The sequence below is a fragment of the Sinocyclocheilus grahami genome, unplaced genomic scaffold (assembly GCF_001515645.1).
Source record: "Sinocyclocheilus grahami isolate Dianchi unplaced genomic scaffold, SAMN03320097.WGS_v1.1 scaffold822.1, whole genome shotgun sequence".
NCBI classification, from domain to species: domain Eukaryota; kingdom Metazoa; phylum Chordata; class Actinopteri; order Cypriniformes; family Cyprinidae; genus Sinocyclocheilus; species Sinocyclocheilus grahami.
Window position 1 is genome coordinate 451271 of NW_015506001.1, and position 22232 is coordinate 473502.

At 35.0% G+C, this 22232-nt stretch overlaps 1 protein-coding gene across 1 annotated transcript in view; it reads right to left on the reverse strand.

Moving 5' to 3' along the window:
* LOC107562400 (probable leucine--tRNA ligase, mitochondrial) overlaps positions 1–22004 on the reverse strand; it is an 88083-nt gene extending 66079 nt beyond the window's left edge. Inside the window, exons 1-5 of the mRNA XM_016247036.1 lie at positions 21881–22004; positions 20461–20650; positions 11144–11272; positions 2071–2162; positions 1907–1967 (exon numbers count right to left, since the gene is read on the reverse strand). Of these exons, the coding sequence (XP_016102522.1) occupies positions 1907–1967; positions 2071–2162; positions 11144–11272; positions 20461–20646 (468 nt within the window). The 5' untranslated portion in view covers positions 20647–20650; positions 21881–22004. The remainder of the gene's footprint in view (positions 1–1906; positions 1968–2070; positions 2163–11143; positions 11273–20460; positions 20651–21880) is intronic.
* Between the last annotated feature and the right edge of the window lie 228 nt (positions 22005–22232).

The following is a 22232-nucleotide window of genomic DNA, read 5'->3' on the forward strand; positions in this document are numbered from 1 at the left end:
ATGTATTCAATCAATTTTGAAATAAGTCTATAATAAAAAGGTCCCCAGTAACTTTTAAAGGCTCTTCAATCAAGCAAACTAATAATTCTCTCGGTTACCTCAATAATCAGTCTAGAGAAATAAAATGATTTACATGATTAAACTAACTGAAATTTTAATCACTCGTTAGCTATTTTTAAAATTTAGCTTTTATGCATTGCTTTTCAAAAGTTTGGGTTTGTATGATTTTTATTTATTTTTTTATAAGAAAGAAAAAAAATAATATTTTAGGGATGCACGATATTGGATTTTTGCCGATATCCGATATGCCGATAATTTTCAACACATTTTGGCCGATAGCCGATACCGATATATAATTATTTTTCATTTTGGTTAGTTTTTAACAAGAACTTATTTGTTAGAATCAAATAAACAATTATGAAGTTCTTTTATAATGACAGTACATTAAAGATTTGAAAATAACTATAAATAAACTATATATTAATCACTGCATTTTTTTTTTTCAAAAAGATGCCGTGGTAACCTTAACATTTTATTTTATGATTTAACATTTGTAGATGGTCTAAAGCAAAAGAGTTGCATCGATTACTGCTTTATTTAATCAGAAACACAGTCTAAATATTATTTGTGTATTTAGCTTTCATTTTTTAGAAGTAGGCCAACAGCGCCCCCTACGGAATTAAAACTCCTTACTGCGCAGGCTTTAGGACCCGGGGGAGGCTGCCGCTTCGCGTGCTATTACTGCTTACCCTATCATACATCAAACACATCATTCTGTACCTGCATTCTCAGTTTAAATGCAGAGATACAAAACAGTGAATCCAATAACCATTCAGGCAAAATTTTGCTTCAAGAATGAGACACAATGCTGGCGTGATCTAATCGCACTGTTGACGTGATCTAATCTGAGCACATGTGAGTTAATGTATTCTTCTTATCGGCGAGACATATCAGCATAATTTTTCATATCGGGCCGATGCCGATATTTACATTTAAAGCCATTATCGGCCGTTTCCGATATTGGTCCGATAATATCTTGCAGCCCTATTTTTATTCAGCAACGATGCATTCAATTGATATAAAGTGTCAGTAAAGACATTTATAATGTTACAAAATGTTACCAAATTTTTTTTTCAAATAAATGCTGTTTCTAGTCACCAAATAATCCTAAAAAATTACATAATGGTTTACACAAAAATAAGAAGCCGGAAATTCAGAATGATTTCTGAAGGATCATGTGACACTGAAGACTGGAGTAATGATGCTGAAAATACAGCTTTGATCAATAAATTACATTTTACTATACATTCACAAAGAAAACAGTTATTTTAAATTGCAATAATATTTCACAATATTTATGTTTTACTGTATCTTTGATCAAACAAATGCAGTCTTAGTGAGCAGAAAGGCTTCTTTTCCCCAAAAAATTTGACCAACCCCAAAACTTTTTTTACTTTTGAACAGTAGTTTATATTTCCAGCATGAATTTTTTAGTTCAGCAATCCTCTCCACATTGCATTATGGTCAATATAGTGTCGGTGAGTGTACATGGATTGTAAATCAGAGTGCACTATTGGCATAAAGGAGTGGAAATTTCCACAATTTCCATGCCTTTTTCATATTTTCCATTACCTTAGGAAACTGATTTAAAACAATGGTTTAAAGAAATGAGTGACCTTATTATCTTTGTTCTGTTGTAACTATTTTAAGAAAGCAATAATCACAGCTGTGCTGTACTGTCTGCTGCAATGCCCTTTGATGCAGAAACTCTTTAACTCAAGCAGTGTGTCTCTGAGGAAAAACCTCTGGCACCAAGTCTGAGATAAGAAAGTATACTGATGCAATGATGCAAGACACCGAAGTTAAGATCAGGTCCCCCATCTGTTGAATGCAGGCTCTCACTCACCCGATCCCAATTAAAGCAGAGCCCCAGACTGTCCAGCTGCTTCCGCATGGACTCAATATTACTGTAAGACACAGAGAGAGGCGTGCGGGATAATTAGATTGGATCGTTATGTGTGTGTAGTTGCGAGTGTTTGGATAAGCATCGAGCGTCCCTCGGCTCCGCACCTTTTGGTCCAGTCCTCTGGGTCCAGGCCTCGTTCGATGGCGGCGTTCTCAGCCGGCAGACCAAACGCATCCCAGCCCATCGGGTTCAACACCTGCAAGACAAACAACATCGAGCTGTTAGTAACGTCAAACCCCAAGGGTCTTCTTTCCTAATCTGCCACAACCGACAGTGTGAATCCAGCTTATAGGAATAGTTCACCCAAAATGAAAACTTGCTGAAAATGTGCTTTACTCACTCTCAGGTCATCCAAGATGTAGATGAGTTTGTTTCTTCATAGTAACAGATTTAGAGAAATGTAGCATTGCATCACTTGCTCACCGATGGATGCTCTGCAGTGAATGGGTGCCGTCAAAATGAGAGTCCAAACAGCTGATAAAAACATCATGTAATTCATGCTTGCAAGAAACAAATCCATCATTAAGACGTTTTTAACTTAAAAGTGTTGCTTCTGGCCAAAATATGACTCCATAATGCATAATAACACTTCCTCCAGAGTAAAAGTCCATCTCCTGTTGTCTCTCACATCAAAATTGTTTAGTACTGTTTTGGCTTGTAAACAGTGCGCAGATTTCTCTCCTGATTCAAGGAAGCGTTATTATGGATGTATAAGCAATGATTTGAAGTTATAAACGTCTTCATGATGGATTTGATTCTTACAAACGTGCAGCTTTTGTCTTCTCCAGATGTTAACTGATGGACTGGAGTGGTGTGGATTACTTGTGGATTATTGTGATGTTTTTATCAGCTGTTTGGACTCTCATTCTGACGGCACCCATTCACTGCAGAGTGAGCAAGTGATGCAATGCTACATTTCTCCAAATCTGATGAAGAAACAAACTCATCTACTTATCGTGTGGCCTGAGGGTGAGTAAATATTCAGCAAATTTTCATATTTGGTTGAACTTTTCCTTTAATGTGATGCTTATTTGTCAGTCATACATAAATGAATGATTCTTATTCTGTTTCTTATGTATGGCTGACTGATTATGTTAAAACTGTAATCCAAATGGATGTACATCTTATATGCAATTCAACTACATAAATCTTGATCAAACTAAGTGCGTGACATACTACACTCTTAAAAATAAAGGTGCTTCACGATGCCATAGAAGAACCTTTTTGTCTAAATGGTTCCATAAAGAACTTTTAACATCTGAAGAACCTTTCTGTTTCACAAAAGGTTCTTTGTGGTGAAAGAAGGTTCTTCAGATTACAAAAAGGTAAGAAAGAGATGGTTCTTTAAAGAACCTTTGACTGAATGGTTCTTTGTGGAACCAAAAATGGTTCTTCTATGGCATCGCTTGAAGAACCTTTTGAAGCACCTTTATTTTTAAGAGTGCACTGCTCAAAGAGATGTGCACTCAGATGTGACTAATGAAACGCATGCAGTCGTCATAAAGACTGTAGTGTTTAATGGAGAATTCAAATGGAGAGCATGAACTCTCTGAAAGCATCGTCTATATTTCAGACTAATGTGGAGTCGTGCCGTTGTGCCCTCATCAGCACAGATGATCACACAGATATAATAACATCTCTATCTGGCTTTTTCTTTCTCTTTCTCTCTTTCTTTCTCCTTTACTGAGCATCTGTTTATGCTAAGGGAGAGAGGAAAAACAGCAAATCAGAAATAAATACACAGATTAAAGAAAGATTAAATGTATAGTTCAGTAAAAAAAACAAAAACATACAACGTGTGCACTATATTCCAAGTCTTCTGAAGTCACATAAAAGCTCTGTGTGAGAAATCAACTGAAATGTTGCAGGCATGTGATCAGCTAAAGACCAAAAAGAGGAAAAAATTTAGTTTTTCCCATTCAGCATGACTATATAACAATAATAATACAATTTAATAATAATAATAATAATAATAATAATAATAATAAACAATAAATAATTATTAATATTATTTTCATAATTATATTAAATGTATTATTTTTTATTATAATTTGAATTAGAAATAATAATTAAAAGAAATAATAATAATTAAAGAAATCAACAAAATAATATATTAGTATTGTACTATAAAATAAAACAATAATATTATTATCATTATTAAAATAATTTACATTATAATAATTAAACAAATCGATAAAATGTATTAACTTTCTCTGAGAAATAAATAACCATAATAATAATATTTATTTATTTATCATTTAAATTATAATTCTTAATGAAACCAAAGTAATATACAGTATATCTATTGTGCTGTAAAATAAAAAAGTAATAATAATAATAAAAGAAAACATGGAAATCTGTAACATGGAAAAAACTCATCCCTGAAGCTGCTTTTCACACATTTTTAATGAATATTGAAAAAGCTGCACTGTAAAAAAAAAAATTCAGTAAAATTTACGGTAAAAAAACGGAAGCTGTGGTTGCCGGAATTTTACCGTAAAAAATACGGTAGCAACGAAGTTAATAAAATTAAAGTTAATACATTTATTTTAAGCAAAAAAATGCATATATTTGAATGGTTTTAGTTTAGTTTTACTAATGATAATAAGTTGTGTGCAGTCTACATAAAGGTACAAAACTGAAGTGGATATTACGGAGGTATTTTGTGAGATGGCCAGGAGATAAAAGCTTTTCTATTGTCAAATGTAAATGGCGTAGATGGTTATAGAAGCAAAAGCAGTAGAATAAAGCAGCAGATTGTGCAATAGTTGTATAACACTTCCTCCATCTGCAGCATGACTGACCCATCCATGAAACAAACAGAAGAAATTCATTCTGAACCAAAGCCAAGCATCTCCATGTTTCAACAGGTCTACGTTCTTGAGAATCCACGGTTAAACTTCTTCTCTCAGTGTGTGTGTGTGTCTGTCTGTCTGTGTCTCTGTGTGTGTGTGTGTCTGTCTGTCTCTCTGTGTGTGTGTGTGTGTGTGTCTGTCTCTCTGTGTGTGTGTGTGTGTGTGTCTGTCTCTCTGTGTGTGTGTGTGTGTGTGTCTGTCTCTCTGTGTGTGTGTGTGTGTGTGTCTGTCTCTCTGTGTGTGTGTGTGTGTGTGTCTGTCTCTCTGTGTGTGTGTGTGTGTGTGTCTGTCTCTCTGTGTGTGTGTGTGTGTGTGTCTGTCTCTCTGTGTGTGTGTGTGTGTGTGTCTGTCTCTCTGTGTGTGTGTGTGTGTGTGTCTGTCTCTCTGTGTGTGTGTGTGTGTGTGTCTGTCTCTCTGTGTGTGTGTGTGTGTGTGTCTGTCTCTCTGTGTGTGTGTGTGTGTGTGTCTGTCTCTCTGTGTGTGTGTGTGTGTGTGTCTGTCTCTCTGTGTGTGTGTGTGTGTGTGTCTGTCTCTCTGTGTGTGTGTGTGTGTGTGTCTGTCTCTCTGTGTGTGTGTGTGTGTGTGTCTGTCTCTCTGTGTGTGTGTGTGTGTGTGTCTGTCTCTCTGTGTGTGTGTGTGTGTGTGTCTGTCTCTCTGTGTGTGTGTGTGTGTGTGTCTGTCTCTCTGTGTGTGTGTGTGTGTGTGTCTGTCTCTCTGTGTGTGTGTGTGTGTGTGTCTGTCTCTCTGTGTGTGTGTGTGTGTGTGTCTGTCTCTCTGTGTGTGTGTGTGTGTGTGTCTGTCTCTCTGTGTGTGTGTGTGTGTGTGTGTGTGAGTGAGTGAGTGTGCGTGCGTGTTTGTCTGAGCATGTGCACGAGTGAACACAGTAAAAAAAATTTTTTACAAAAACATGGAGAAAACAAAGCCATTAACAGAGCTGTCAAACACAAGTGTCAATCACAGCCATGAAAATGCATCCTTGTCTATATAGTTTTTGTTCTAACACTCCTGCTCCAGACAGCTGAGAGGACTGATGACTGCAAAACATCTGCTAAAAGAGCACAGCGTCACCACATAATGCATAAAAACCAGCCACACTCACACTTTCGACACTCTACAGCATGTGTTAAAAACATCAATTGAACACATTATAACACAAATTATAATAAACCAATATGTAGTCTATGTATACAGTCTATTTCACTTTGATGCAGCATTTTAAAGTTTTTAAACATTTTTTTTTTCTTACAGGATATGGATTTGCAGGTCAGATTTCACCAAACCTGAACTCTAGAAATGCAGTGAAATGCGGCGAAGCTTTATTGCACGAGCCTGTGTTTCCGTTCTCCCGCATCCGCATGCTCTTGAGTTGAAGTGCAACCACACCAACCACATCTTTCACTGATCAATAAATGCCTACCAGTAAAGGATCTAAACATCACAGAATAAGCCTTGGCTAAAAGGAGGAAACTCTCATGTTGGTGGTTTGGCATCATTGCAATGCTAAAACTGGAATTAAAAATGTGTGCATGATCTACTTGGCAACTGGAAAATTATGAATTATGAATTACATTACCTTTTACAATTAATATAACTATTATTTGATCACTATCATGTTGCTCTTGTCACTGTTTTATAAAAAAAACGCAAAAGCATTACTGTGCATTACTGTGATTTTAACGTGGTACAGAGGGAGGGAGGCACAAACATCTAGCTTTATTTAAACATTTTCAGTTTAGATTCAATGTATTGTATATTAAATTGCATCTCAAAACTATGAAAAAAATGTTATGGATTTATATAGCCATGACACGCAAAACATTGTGATCTAAGCTAAACAAAACTAAACTAAACTAAACTAAATAAAATTAAATAAAAAACACAACAAAATATAATAAAATACAATAAAATAAAATCAATTCTAAATGTATATAGTCATGACACGCGAAACAGTGTGATAAATAAAATAATAAAACTAAACTAAATTTAAAAAAACAATAATAATGAAATAAAATAAATAAACTAAATAAAAAAACAATAATAATTAAATAAAATAAATTAAAAAAACTATAATAATTAAATAAAATAAATGCCCAGATCGACACTAAAAGTGGATTATGACACCAGAAATAGTACATGTACGTAATCCCAGCATTCCTGATTAAAGTAGATCAACATGCTCTCCATTTGTGCAATGCACTAGAACAAAATAGCATATAATGGAGAGGCAGAAAGAAATACATTTATAAAATGTTACATTTTCCACCTTCTTCAACTTCCGACCGCAGCTCTCTGCAGTGAAGTCACTAAAGATTGGCTAAGACATCGACTGACTAGGCAGTGAGGCAGCAAGGCCTTTTCTTTTACTAGTTCTCTAAACATGTAAGAACAAACATGGGGTAAATTGTAGCTGAAGTCAAAGCTAACATAGTGAGATTAATAGTCGCTCACTCGATCAGTTTGTTTTCAGAGAAGCCTTCGAAACTGAACACTGTCAATTCCAATTCAATCAATAGCAGCACTTCGTCAAGCTCCATTAAATCCTCACACACTTAGTGCTGTGCTTACAACACACACCAGATGCTGCCTGTGCCTTTGAGCAGAGAGAGATTCGTCACGCAGAGGACAGAGATGGATGAGGGGATGATTTAAAGGACATGAGGGAGAGAGAGACTCAAAGACAGAGACAGAGAGACTGGGAAACCGAAAGAGTGAGTGCGTGAAAGAACAAACAGCAAACAATAACACCGAGTAAAACATCTACTGAAGAAAGGACCGACTCAGGGGTGTGCGACACGTATCATCTACAATAATGCATGAAATATAACAAAAGGGCCACAAGTGACCACCAAGACAAATCTAGCAATGTCATAATTATTGTTTTAAAAAATGTGCAAGATGACATTATCAAGTATGTCAAACAAAACAAGATATACAGGGCCAATTTTATATTTATACTAAACGATATAGTCAGGCAATATCACACGAGTTCTGTTATTCCAAAAGTTATGCAAAAGTCATACTGATTTTATAAAATCAGCTAAATAAACAACATTTTGAGTTACAAAATACTGTCAATATTGTATGTTTTTGCTTTTTTCGGTCATAAAAATTTCCAGATGAACCACAGCAGAACCGTTTTTCGTCTGCAAGCAACACATAGCGGTATTTCGTTACTGAATGAATCTGCGTTTTGAACAAATCAGTTTAATGAATGATTCAATGACTGAATGAATCAGCCTTTTGAATGAATTGTTTGAAGTGACACGCTCATTAGGTAATTAAATTTTCACATGTTAATGTATCAATTATTGCTTATTAAATAATTTCATAATAAAATATATATTTTTAAATCTCATAACATTATTCATGCATCTATAAATGCATGGTAAATGCATTCATTCCACCTCTGAGCTGCATTAAACGGTCTGTGTGAATGTATCTAAATGCCACTTCAGATGCAGCTTCAGTGCCACTTCGGCAGTGCAAAGATGGATTTTGTTGATACTAATTTCATTTGATTGGTATTAGACAGATAGTATTTTATTCTTAGCATTTTCAAGAGACGGCTAAAGACACACCTCTTCCATCTACACTCTTACCCTCTAACAATAACACTCTCTATTCTATTTCTATTCTATCTACTTGTTTTATTTTTTTATTTATTAAAAAAGTGACCCTCTAACACTAGCACTCTCTATTCTATATATACTTTTCATTCTTATTATTTAAAAAAAAAAAAACTTTGCTACATGTACTGCTTTAGACTAACCGGGACTTATCACAGCACTTACATATTGTTGATCTTCTTTTGGGTTTTTTATAGCTCCTATCGTCCTCATCTGTAAGTCACTTTGGATAAAAGTGTCTCCTAAATGACCTAAATGTAAATGTAAACCAGCCAACTAGCAGCACAAAAACACACTCAGCAAAATATTGTTAAATTATTGTTATTGAAACAATTCCAGAAAATATCAAAATGTGATTTTTTTTGTCTGTTAATATTTTGACATTATTTTGCTATTTTACGGCACGTTCGTACATATGTGCCTGTGGTGACATTTCTACAAAATGGTATTATGTTGCTTCTTTCACAAATGTCTAGTCTAGGTTAGTCTAGTCTAGCATGTTTAGTTTTATCCAAAACAGATGAACGTGAATCTGGCAACATTTTTTTTTATATGTATCACGGCAGTTTAAAAATTAAATGCCAACACTAAATCTAACCGTGCTAACAAAAACAGTTAGCTAAAGCAACCAGGCCATTCTAGTTTGCTTATAAAAGTCTTTAAGCTTTGAAGTGCACTGCTGTACCGGGTGCGCTACCGAGCAAGTTTACTATATCAGAAAAGCCATACATATAGAGCTGGATATTTGATGCAATTTTCAAAATGTATCAGTTCTGGTGCTGTCAAGCATTAATTGCATCCAAAATAAAAGTTTTTGTTTACAAAATATATGTGTGTGTGTGTACTGTGTATATTTATGATGTACTGTATGTATATATATATATATATATATATATATTGTGACAGGAGTGAGAAGCACCCAATGCAAGGTCAAGTGTGGGACATCAGAGCCAGATCTGATTATGATGGGGCACAGCCGTGCTAACAGGCTGAGAAAGGCCCGGCCTGGACTATCTGACACATCACCTCATCCTCTTATCACCAAATCAACATGTGATGATTATGGACGGATTAATCAAAGATATATTTCTGACTTATGAGAATGGCTCAGACTCCAGACTGTTCAACGCAAACAAACACAAAGTATTGAATGACCCTTGAGCAAGACACATGAATAAATGAATTTGCTAAAAGACTACCTAATAAATTGTTTATTTTTTACCAAAAAAGTAATCCAGCAATTTTTACATTACACCATGTCCAAACCAAACGCAATATGATAAAAGTAATGCTATCAAACGATTAATCGTGATTAATCGCATCCAAAATAAAAGTGTTTGTTTATATAATATATGTGTGTACTGTGTATATTTTTAATGTATATATAAATACACAAACATACATGTATATATTTTTTTAATATTTACATCTATATATTTATATGCAAATATAATTTATATTATATATACATATTCATATTTTATATATAAACAAAACATTTTTCTTAAAGGCACAATATGTAATTTTCGCCGCTAGAGGGCGCGTAGTGTTTCCATGTTTTCTACAAAACAAAACTGGAAATGGAGGGGTTATGACGTCATCAGCAGGCGACACAATGACACTATGGACACGGTCCGTGTCACTAGTTAAAACTGCTTATTTCTCTGGATTTAAACATTCTTCGAAACATTTGGGGTAATCTAAGTACACAAGTCTATAACAACAAAATATATAATACTGTTCTAGTGGTTTTTGGATATTTTAATTAAAAAATCGTACATATTGTGCCTTTAAATACTGTATATACATGCATAATAAGTATACACGGTACACACATATATTATGTAAACAAAAACTTATTTTGCGTGCGATTAATCTTTTGACAGCACTAGATTCACAAATCAAGCACTATGGCAAAAGTGTTTCGAGGTCATCATAACATAATACTCTGATTGAAAATAAGTCTTTATTAACCAATAATTTGTGCCATGATCATAATTTGTGTGAAAAGGAATACAAGTTGTTGGTGTTTTATTACCACTAGTGTTCATTTCAGCTGGAAACGATAGTGTATTGTATGTATAGGTATATAGAGGCATGTTTTCCCAATGAGCCTGTGTTAAAATAAGCATTGCAACATGGTTCTAAATCATATGCTGTATTTCCAGCAACATGCCTCTTCTATATATTACTGTATGTACTGTAACCAAGACATAAAGCGACTCCTGTGGTCGTATCAATTGAGGTCACAACACCCACCCGTATAAAACACACTCCATCAGGATAATGATGTCCACGATGACCTTCCATCTCCTTGTTATAAACTGATGGTATTTTTCAGAAGCATTCTCACCAATCATAACAGCAGTCCTTTGGTGTGGTGAGCTGCAGGCTTTAGAAAGTGCTGTTTTCAAAAGGTGTGAGCACATTCTGAACATACATAACAAACTTTGAGCTCTGATTAAGAGCATATTCACACCATTTCCATTATTTAGACACCTCATAATTAAAACACACGTCATTCCAGCAGACCTTGACTGCAGCTTTTACATTTCTGGGACCGTGTTTTGGTGTGTCTGTGTGTGGGTGGATGAATATAAAAATGAGGCAGGAGAGAGGATAAATCATCATACTATGTGTGTGCTGCTAACAGAGAGCAGTACATTCTGATATTACTGTTTTAAGAGTAAAATTACCTGATGGCCCCTCATCCTCTGGAAATGGCTGATGGTGTCGCTAATGGTGTAAACCCTCACGTGGCCCATGTGCAGCCGACCCGATGGGTACGGGAACATGGAGAGGATGTAGAACTTCTTCCGGGAGCTCTAAACATGGAAAAACAAACAAGTCATTCTGTGTTTCTTCCTTCTTGAAGAATTTCGGCAAGATTTGCCATGCCGTTCTAAACCTGTGTGGCTTTCTTTCTTTTGTGGAACACAAAAGAAGATATTTTGAAATGGTTTTGGGGGCCCATTGACTTCCATAGCATGGACAGAAATACTATGGACGTCAATGGAACCTCAAACAACATTTTTTGGGTGAACTATCCCTTTAAGCTCCATCAATAACATTTTTGGTAAAACATTGATTATCACAAAACATAATGCTTATAGTTTTATAAAGCGCTCACATAAATTCTTCTGATAAAACTTGTGTATTATTTGAGCTGTATTGTACAGTCGAATGTATTTCTCAAAGTTTAATAATTATAATAATAATGATATAAATAATATGATTACAATTTTATTTTTAAGGAATTTTAACAGTAAGCCTCTTTGATGCAGCACTTTGTTTTCCAAGAAATTAAAGGAGTTGTTTTCCTTTGATTTCATTTTAAAAGATGAATTAAATTGTTAATGTTTTATGCCTTTAATTGTTTACCCCCGTTTTTGATAAGAACTTTGTATTAAATCATAAATCCAGAAAAGTTAAAACAGACAACACAACATTTCTGAGAAATTAAACCTTTTATTGTGACAAATTTTAATAAAATATCAAATTGTTTTTTAAATAAAAAAATATATTGATTTAATTGATTAGACAAATTAAACCATTAAAGGGGTCATATGATGCGATTTAAATTTGTCCTTTCTCTTTGGAGTGTTACAAGCTCTTGGTGCATAAAGAAGATCTGTAAAGTTACAAAGACTAAAGTCTCAAATCCAAAGAGATATTCTTTATAAAAGTTAAGAGTCAACCACGCCCCCCTAAAGTGGCTCGTTCTAACACGCCCCCACATGTCTACGTCACGATGTGGGAAGATTTGCATAACGCCGTCCAAATGTTCTCGCAAAGAAAGAAATTGTAACTTTTATTCTCGCTGTAGTATTGTAGTTGCCACCGCCGCCATGTCGTGAAGGCACTGTGTGTTTCGTTTGTTTGGTCTTCCAAAAGAGGACACGACTAGAAATCAGTGGTTAAGTTGTATTTACAACACTGTTCCAGAACACTTCAACCCAAATATTCAGATGTGTGCAGCGCATTTTATGGAGGACTGTTTCCTGATCCTGGGAGAGTAGACTACAATGCCGGCTGTTCTGACTCACAGACTGTAAGTATGTTTTTTATATTTAAAGAATTTGCCACTGATGATTCAAACGTGAGTTTTGAGCAGTGTAGAGTAGCGCTTGTTGTTTGTCATTTCTCCGATCACAAATGCAGACATGGTTTTATGTTTACGCGGCGCAATGCAATGCAACACGTAAAAAGACAATATAAGTCATTATAATCAGTAATTATGTCCCCACTGGATGCAACAAATGCCTCGTTTATAATGGGTTTTAATGTGTTTGTCTCGTTGCTCCGGCCGGGACACGGCATCATCACAGTATGGTAATGGGTGTAACATTTCCGTCACACGCTTGAGGTATTCGACCAATCACAACGCACTGGATAGCTGGCCAATCACAGCACACCTCGCTTTTCAGATCGATGAGCTTTGTAAAAATCGACGCGTTTCAGAAAGGTGGGGCATAGAGGAGAAACAAAAATGTACAGTATGTGGAAAATAATGTTTTTTTTACCTTAAACACATTTCATTACACCAAATACACAAAATAATGTTCTTTTTAGCAACATCATATGACCCCTTTAAAACAAAATCCAGAAAAAATGAAAAACACAGAATTAAATCTAATTTGGGACAAAATAGAACAGATTTCATAGGGCTCTATTTTTTATTTATTTAAATAAATTGTTGTTAAATTGTATAAGTTCCACTATTTAAATTAATTAAACATGCTTTCTGATTTTAACCATTAAAATGGAATACAGATCAATTAAAACTTCATTAAAAAAAAACAAATTTAGGAAAGACAAAAACAACTTTGGAATTTTTGATATATACCATGGTGTACATGATAATTATATTCATCTGCTACAATATATTTACATGATAATCCATTCATAGAACATGTCCAAAACATGCAATGGTACTTTTGGTATGTTGGTTACTGTAATAATATTCATGCCAGATTGTCTTGGTCAAATACAAGCAATCTCGTCTAGTGTAGTGGAAACTTGAGGTTACAACTCAGTATCATCAGGTAGCAGCAGAGTCCTAATATGAGGCCTTCACATGACTCGTTTAAGCGCAGGCTGCTGACCTGCGAGACCCGCTAAGGCTCATACATTCAGTCACACTCTCCGCGGCAGTTTTAATGATTCATGACGGCTTTGAAGAAGCGCGCCGCACTGGGCAAGCATTAATCAGTGCAGGTCAAAAAGGCCTGAATTATTCAGCAGCTGAAAGAGACAGAGACCCATTTTGGGAGAGAATACAACTCCACTGCATCTCTCGAGAAGCTTTTCCCTTTATCCTGTGAATCAGTCTTCAGGTGGGTGTATCTGGGAACTCTGATAAATTTGGTGCATAAACAATTGAGGTCAGTTTTCAGAGTATCGACCCCACTGAAATCTATTCAGAGCACAAGAGAAGCATATTTGTTTTCTATGAAAAGCACAGTGACTGTACAAGAGACCCTTTGTGTGGTGAGAACATGTGAAAATTAACAGTGTGAGAAAACAATAGGAAGAACTGCTGATGGAAAACAAAGCAGATGGAGCAGGACTGCAGCGCACATGTCTGAGGAACGAAAGCAAAAGGTGTTAAATGTTCTCGGCTCAGGGTCAGACTATTTTTAGAAGCCCTGCCATCAACACCACAGGCATACCACAGCAGAAACCCATCTGATTTTGAGGGTGTTCGCCAAATCGCTTTAAAGGAAATATTTCAACAAAAAATACATTAAAGGAACAAATTACCCCAAAATTTTCCATCCAAGATGTTTGTTTCTTCATCAGAACAGATTTGGAGAAATGTTACTTTGCATCGCTCACCAGTGGATGCTCTGCAGTGAATGGGTGCCGTCAGAATGAGAGTCCAAACAGCTGATAAAAACATCACAAGTAACCCACACCACTCCAGTCCATCAGTTAACATCTTGTGAAACAAGAAGCTGTGTGTTTGTTTTGTCAAGGTCAATATAATAAGTAATATTTATTTTAAAAATTTTACCTTTTCATGACAAGGCTTAATTCAGGTTGGGAAAATGTATGATTGACTTATGAATTAATAATTCACGATATCTGTAAAAACCTTGAATAATATATTTAAATAAATTTTTAACAATAATTAAGACAATTAAGATTAAAGTGTAAGGAAAATATGTTTGTTTGTTTTATTTCATGGTTACACCACATGACATTTTAATACACTGAAACTTTTCTTGAAATTGAAGTAAAAGTTTTTCAAAACAATAAGAAACTAACATTAATACAAAGAATAAATTTCTAACTCTATTAACTTGGCAAGTGTATTAAACAACATCTGTCCTTTATCACCGACATTCAAGGTATATTTTGGAATAAACATTACATATTACTTTTAACTAACAGGGTCTTGGGGCAAATATGAACAAAGACGCCTCCAAAATTTAAAGGGGGCCAAAAAAAAAATCATAATATTACAACTAGGGCTGTCAGTCGATTAACATTTTTAATATAATTAATTACATGATGTTTCGATTAATTAATCTAATTAATCGCAAAATAATTTTGTGAAAATAGCCACAAAAGATTATTTAAAGCTATTTTCGTGTTAAATGAGATTTTCCATCCAAGATGTTTGTTTCTTCATCAGAACAGATTTGGAGAAATGTTACTTTGCATCGCTCACCAGTGGATGCTCTGCAGTGAATGGGTGCCGTCAGAATGAGAGTCCAAACAGCTGATAAAAACATCACAAGTAACCCACAACACTCCAGTCTATCAGTTAACATCTTGTGAAACAAAAAGCTGTGTGTTTGTTTTGTCAAGGTAATATAATAAGTAATATTTATTTTAAAAATTTTACCTTTTCATGACAAGGCTTAATTCAGGTTGGGAAAATGTATGATTGACTTATGAATTAATAATTCACGATATCTGTAAAAACCTTGAATAATATATTTAAATAAATTTTTAACAATAATTAAGACAATTAAGATTAAAGTGTAAGGAAAATATGTTTGTTTGTTTTATTTCATGGTTACACCACATGACATTTTAATACACTGAAACTTTTCTTGAAATTGAAGTAAAAGTTTTTCAAAACAATAAGAAACTAACATTAATACAAAGAATAAATTTCTAACTCTATTAACTTGGCAAGTGTATTAAACAACATCTGTCCTTTATCACCGACATTCAAGGTATATTTTGGAATAAACATTACATATTACTTTTAACTAACAGGGTCTTGGGGCAAATATGAACAAAGACGCCTCCAAAATTTAAAGGGGGCCAAAAAAAAAATCATAATATTACAACTAGGGCTGTCAGTCGATTAACATTTTTAATATAATTAATTACATGATGTTTCGATTAATTAATCTAATTAATCGCAAAATAATTTTGTGAAAATAGCCACAAAAGATTATTTAAAGCTATTTTCGTGTTAAATGAGAAAGTATCAAGTAAACATTACAAATTGTAGCTTTAGAAATATTTTATTTGATTCAACATAAAATTTATTACACATAAACATTTAGGCTACAGCGGCCTAACATAAACTATCTATGGAACATAAAAAAAGATAATTTAAGAAACATCTCAGCATTTTTTGTTCATACAATGAAAGTCATTGCTAATCAAAACAGCTTTGTTACCAAAAGTCTTCAAAATACCTTATTTTATGTTCCACAAAACAAAGTAAGTCATTCAGGTTTGAGTAAAAGATGACAGAATTAAAAAATTTTGGGTGAACTATCCCTTTAATGTTTTTATTATTATTATTTTTTTTTTTAATTAAATGATACTCTAAATAAGAAACTAATCTGCCAGCAGGTGGCGGTAAATGTCTTTATGAGTCATTCATTGAAACGGCTGATTCATTCAGGAATGAAGTAAACGGCTCGGCCTTTGAATCATTGATTCACACGATTCGTTCAAAACGCGGATTCATTCAGAAACTAAACAACACTGTGCTACTCGGAGTCGCACAACAATTCTGCTATGGCTTTAAAGGTAATATGTTCTCTGCAAAACTGAGCAAAAACATAATATTGTGTTTAAAATATAACAACATTAACTTCTTATTTACTGAACTATTGTATAAAACCACATTTAAACTTGTGATATTCAGGACAGAAACAGCACTCATCTGATATTGCTCTCGCTGCTCGTGTGATATTGCTTTTTGTTACCAAAAGTCTTCAAAATACCTTATTTTATGTTCCACAAAACAAAGTAAGTCATTCAGGTTTGAGTAAAAGATGACAGAATTAAAAAATTTTGGGTGAACTATCCCTTTAATGTTTTTATTATTATTATTTTTTTTTTTAATTAAATGATACTCTAAATAAGAAACTAATCTGCCAGCAGGTGGCGGTAAATGTCTTTATGAGTCATTCATTGAAACGGCTGATTCATTCAGGAATGAAGTAAACGGCTCGGCCTTTGAATCATTGATTCACACGGTTAGTTCAAAACGCGGATTCATTCAGAAACTAAACAACACTGTGCTACTCGGAGACGCAAAACAATTCTGCTATGGCTTTAAAGGTAATATGTTCTCTGCAAAACTGAGCAAAAACATAATATTGTGTTTAAAATATAACAACATTAACTTCTTATTTACTGAACTATTGTATAAAACCACATTTAAACTTGTGATATTCAGGACAGAAACAGCACTCATCTGATATTGCTCTCGCTGCTCGTGTGATATTGCTTATCATATGATATAAATATGAGACAAAAACTTATACAGGGGCATTTTTTACCCCAATATCTTGCGTTTTAGGACATAACTGCATTTATGGAGTTGTTGCCCTGCATCATATTTGTCAACAGTCAACTGTATGAAATGTAAGATGACGTACAGATTTGGGGACGGGACCAGTGCGTTAACTGGTTAAAATATTTTAATTGCGTTATTTTTTCATAACTAATTAATTAAGATTAGTGGTCGACCGATATATCGCCAAGGCCGATATATGGGCCGATATTTGGCATTTTTCAAATATCGGCATCGGCCGATAAGTTTTTCCGGTTTGGCCAATGCTTTCGAGGCGGGACTTTTTATTTTGACGGCGCGACAGCAGCGTCTGAGCACACAGTGCTCACATTCTCCCTCTTGTTCGTTGTCGTAGTTAACAGTTATGTCTAATACGGATAGAAGTCTGTCTAATAATCAGATAGAATGGTTAAACAAAGGAATTAAAATATATACAAAAAAGTATTATAACGATTGCTTTTATATTATTAGTAATAGAAAAGCAAACATTATAATACCGTCTCGTTTGCCGTCAGCATTCAGCAAATACGCATTTATATCATTTGAACAAATCTTTGAATGTCTATTAATTAACATTTTATTTCACAAACCTTGCAAACTTGGTCGAATCCAGTTGAGATCTTGTGAAGTGTGTATGTGTATCCTGCATGATCGCGTGTTCTCCGTGTGAAGGTCAGTCCGTGCGAATAGAATGCGGACAGGAGGAGAGTTCAGCCTCACTGGATATGCGCGATCGACAAAATTTTAACTCGTGATTTCAAATTATGCTGCGCTTTATCCATTTACCCACCGTCATATTCATGTCATTTTCACTGTGTGCTGTGTGTAAAATGACTGTTACCTTGGCTTTATTTGAAAAAATATGATTCCCAATGCACACAAACTTCCCAGATTACTTAGTGCCCTGTTAGTTACAATGTTGACTTTTTATTAAATATTTATTTATTTGTGAAAAATGCATTCTCATCTAAAGTATAAGTATGTTTATTTTACACATTTATTTTTAAATCCATTTTCAAATGATTTCAAATTTCTTAAATATTCATTAAAATAAATAAAATTATATCGGCTTTATATCGGCCACACTGCTATCCAAGATATCGGCATCGGCTGTCAAAAAACCAATATCGGTCGACCACTAATTAAGATAATGCGTTAAACTGACAGCCCTAATTGCAACCCTAGTACCCTGAAATGATTCCATGTTTTTTTTTTATATATACAGTATATATAGGCAATTTACATTATGCGATTGTTGTGTAAATACATGTTTGCCACCTTCGAGCAGCATTAAACAGTCTGTGTAGCTTCTGTTCCACGTTTGCAGTATAAAGATGACTTTTGTTGATGTTGGTACAATTTTATTGGTGACAGTCTGTCGTATTCTGGTTGAATGAAATGTTGGATAAATTGAAGTATTTGACATACAAGACAGCACAGGTAATTATAAAAACTGCTCCTAGAAAGGTAAGAAAATCCAGATGGTAAATATTGCCATTAAATATTAAATAATTTTTTTTTATTTCTGATCCTGCTTACAATCAATGACAACAGTCGACAGTTTCATATTTTCTTGCCATTTCTGATTCAATTACGCCATTCACAATGTTGATAAGCAATCCATTCCCTTGTAAATTAATTTAAGCACAGTCTTGTACTTTTGTCTTTTCGTTTCAAATACTTTTTGCTTCAAGTCAAATGTTCTAATGTTACTGATATTAAATTAAATTGCTTGCAATTTGATTCATCTCTGGGCTGGTTGGTTGTTTGGATAAAATCTGATCCAACTGAGATTTCAGTCTCTGAATGATTCTATTAATAAATGCAGCTCCAGCAAACACATGAAGTGAGAGACGTGATGGAGAGACACGTCCTGATAGCAGACCACTCTCTCCTACATAACACAACAACAAGGCTTAAAAGCCAACCAACAAACACCAACAAAACGCTTCAGAGGCCAGACGTCTCTTTTCTCACACATGCAAAGGTTTTCCTCGGTGAGGTGGAAGGGATTCTTTGAATGAAAATCTCAAGGGAGAGACACTTCAAAGTAAAACACAGCATACTGTAACTGCACAGGCTGCAGGGAGAAAACACCCTTTTAATGCATTTCCACATTGCTCTTGTTCATTCAAAGACAGTTCATACTGATAACGTCTGTCAAGAAACACTAGAAGTGCTTCATAAAATTGGTCCATGTGACAGGCCCATGTCACCCACATTGAAAAAAATCTATATTTTTGCTGCTTGTTCATCTTATTTTACTTAACTAAAGCAAATTGCTAAAGATTTGATTTCATTGTGTTCAGTCCACTTCTCATATGTGAGTTTAATCCATTTGTGTTAGGACTTCATGAATAATTTTTATTGCATTCACTGAAACTGCATGGGTGGATTTTTAGTTCCCGGCGTTATTTGTAGAGGCCTGAATCGGGAGATTAAATGTTGAAATTAAGGGTTATTTTATGTACTTGTGAGTGAAAGGAAAAGACATGTTAGTGTTTTATGTTTATGTTGAAGTGGTTAGGTTGTGGGACGGTTGACTATGCTTCATGCACTCGTGGGAAGTTTGTATTTATGAGTCGGGATATTGTAATTTCAACATCAGATGCACCCAAGTCACTTTGGTCAGAGCATAATGATAGTGTACCTTTTCCACACACAAAAAAATGAACTCTACTTCTACAAAATGTTGAATAAAGATTGTTTTTTTACATCCAACTTAGCTAGTCTTACTGTAAATGGCAAAAAAATATATATATTTTATTCAATTCAACAAATTTACTATCAATACAAATGTTGCATAAATTGCATCCAGCGTGTTTTCTCAGTGACATGTTTTCTGAAATATTCTTTTAAAATATGCAAATGAGGCATTCATTAAATATGCACCAATTTGCAAACATTTCCACAAATCCGAACATTGGAGGAAGCCAATATCAAAGGTTTTTACAGAGGAGATTTTAGATATTACTCCATGAATCAGAAAATGCTGTCAACAAAAACTGAACCATGATTTCAGGAGGAAGATTGTTTGTAAATATTGCATCTTCACCTTTCGTGTTCAGAAGAGAGAATGCCATACAAGTTTAGAACTACATGATGATTAGATAAAAATTTAAAAAACCTGGTTAACATTGTCTATTGACAGTGAGCTGATGCGTTTTGAGCATCTTTCCACATTACAATCATCTGCTGTGCATCACCAGTGACGTGGTTCTTCATGAAGTGAGTTACCTGATCTGCTGCATCTCTCTGCCACTGTTCCTGTATGCGGCCGTGCCACAACTGCTCCACCCGACGCCGTGTCTCCGCCTTATAGTCGCGCTCCCAAACCCCCGATTCACTGAACAGCCCACGGACGCTGAGCCTGATCAGATGGGCATTGAGCAGTGGCCTCCGCGAGCACACAGCGAGCAGCATGACTCTGGGGGAGCATACACACAGTCAAAAAGAGAACAATAACAGCATAGATGAGGATGAATGCCCCTTCATTTAAAGGAACACTCCACTATTTTTGAAAAATAATATTACGCAGCGCCTGAAAATAGGCTAACGTCCGTCAACATAACCAATGTGACCACCTGCTTGCACAGGGAGCGTGCTTGGGACTATTTTCAGGCGCTGGTTTTAAATCATTGTATCTTTTATACGCTAGCCTATGTTTTTTGCCGTACCTGTCATGATTCAGTACAGAGGAATCCTTCAAATATATTTCTAGTAGTAAAGCTTAACTGTCAACCCTGTCACCTGTCTGAATCAGAGTCAGTAATTCACTTTTTATTAAGGGGCATTGGGGCAATAATAGATGGGGCTTTTTTTACCTTTATGAGGGCATTTATACTATTAAAAAAAAGTAAAATAAATAAATAAAAACATTGTTTATAAACATTTTTTTAAAATAGTTTCCAATAAAATCTGCTTTAAAAAGTAGCCGCAAATAATGCACAAGCTGTAAGAATAAATTCTCTTCTAGAGTCATTTTTAAATATCTGACCAGTCTTCATGAAACAGGAATTCATTACTAGGGCATTTTTTCACCCCCACAATTTAAATATGGGGTCATATTTATATTTTCAGTGGCATTTGTAGCCCAAGGCCAGCTTAATTTCTGCCCCTCGTCCCAAAATATATTTAAATGCATTAATGCAGCACTATCTAACGCAAGTTATTAACACTTAAATGTCTTCATCTGATATTTGGGCATCTTTTCTTAAACAAATCTGACGCAGATGAGGCTACTGAGGAAGATGGTGCAAGGCTCGATTAGGGTGAGATGTTAGAGGACAGAAGTGTTTCTGTCGGCCGCCCACCAGCTCACACACACTCAAGGTCTCATGTTTGTGGAAGAGAAGAGAGGGAGCATAAGCAGTGTCCCGTTGCTATGGTTACCCATCCTCCAATGATGAAGACTCATGGTGATCTTGGACTCCAAAGTGAATCTCAAAGGCAGCACAATGTTCAGTGTGATCATGAGTGTTAGAAGAGCCGCAGTCAGGTCTAATGCATTTAGATGTGTAACCTCACATTGTGCTTAACAACGTTATCAATCGGTTTCAGTAATAAAGCAAGTATTTCTAGCAGGACAGGATGACAGACATCAGATGTCAAATGGTTACAGATGAAGAATAGAGAACATGGATCACATTCTACTTACACGAGAAATAACGGGACCTATAGAGATGTATTGCGATCCGTTCAGTGTGATCGATATTAAATATCCATTCAAAGCTTCATTAATACGCGATACACTCATATGACAGATTCACACCGCTACACGGGCGCCGCCATATTGTTCAAATAACTCAAACTTTATTTAAACACCCGCGCGTGAAGAACGAAGCGCACACACACACACACACACACAGAGTAGTTGAAGTCTATGATAATTCGAATAACCTTATAAGCATTTTTCCCTGGCGTCCTCTTCTAAACATACTGGAGATGCTTCCTTTGGCCTTTTATTGCTTTTATTTTTGTGAAGAATGCGCTTTTGGACAGTAAACGAA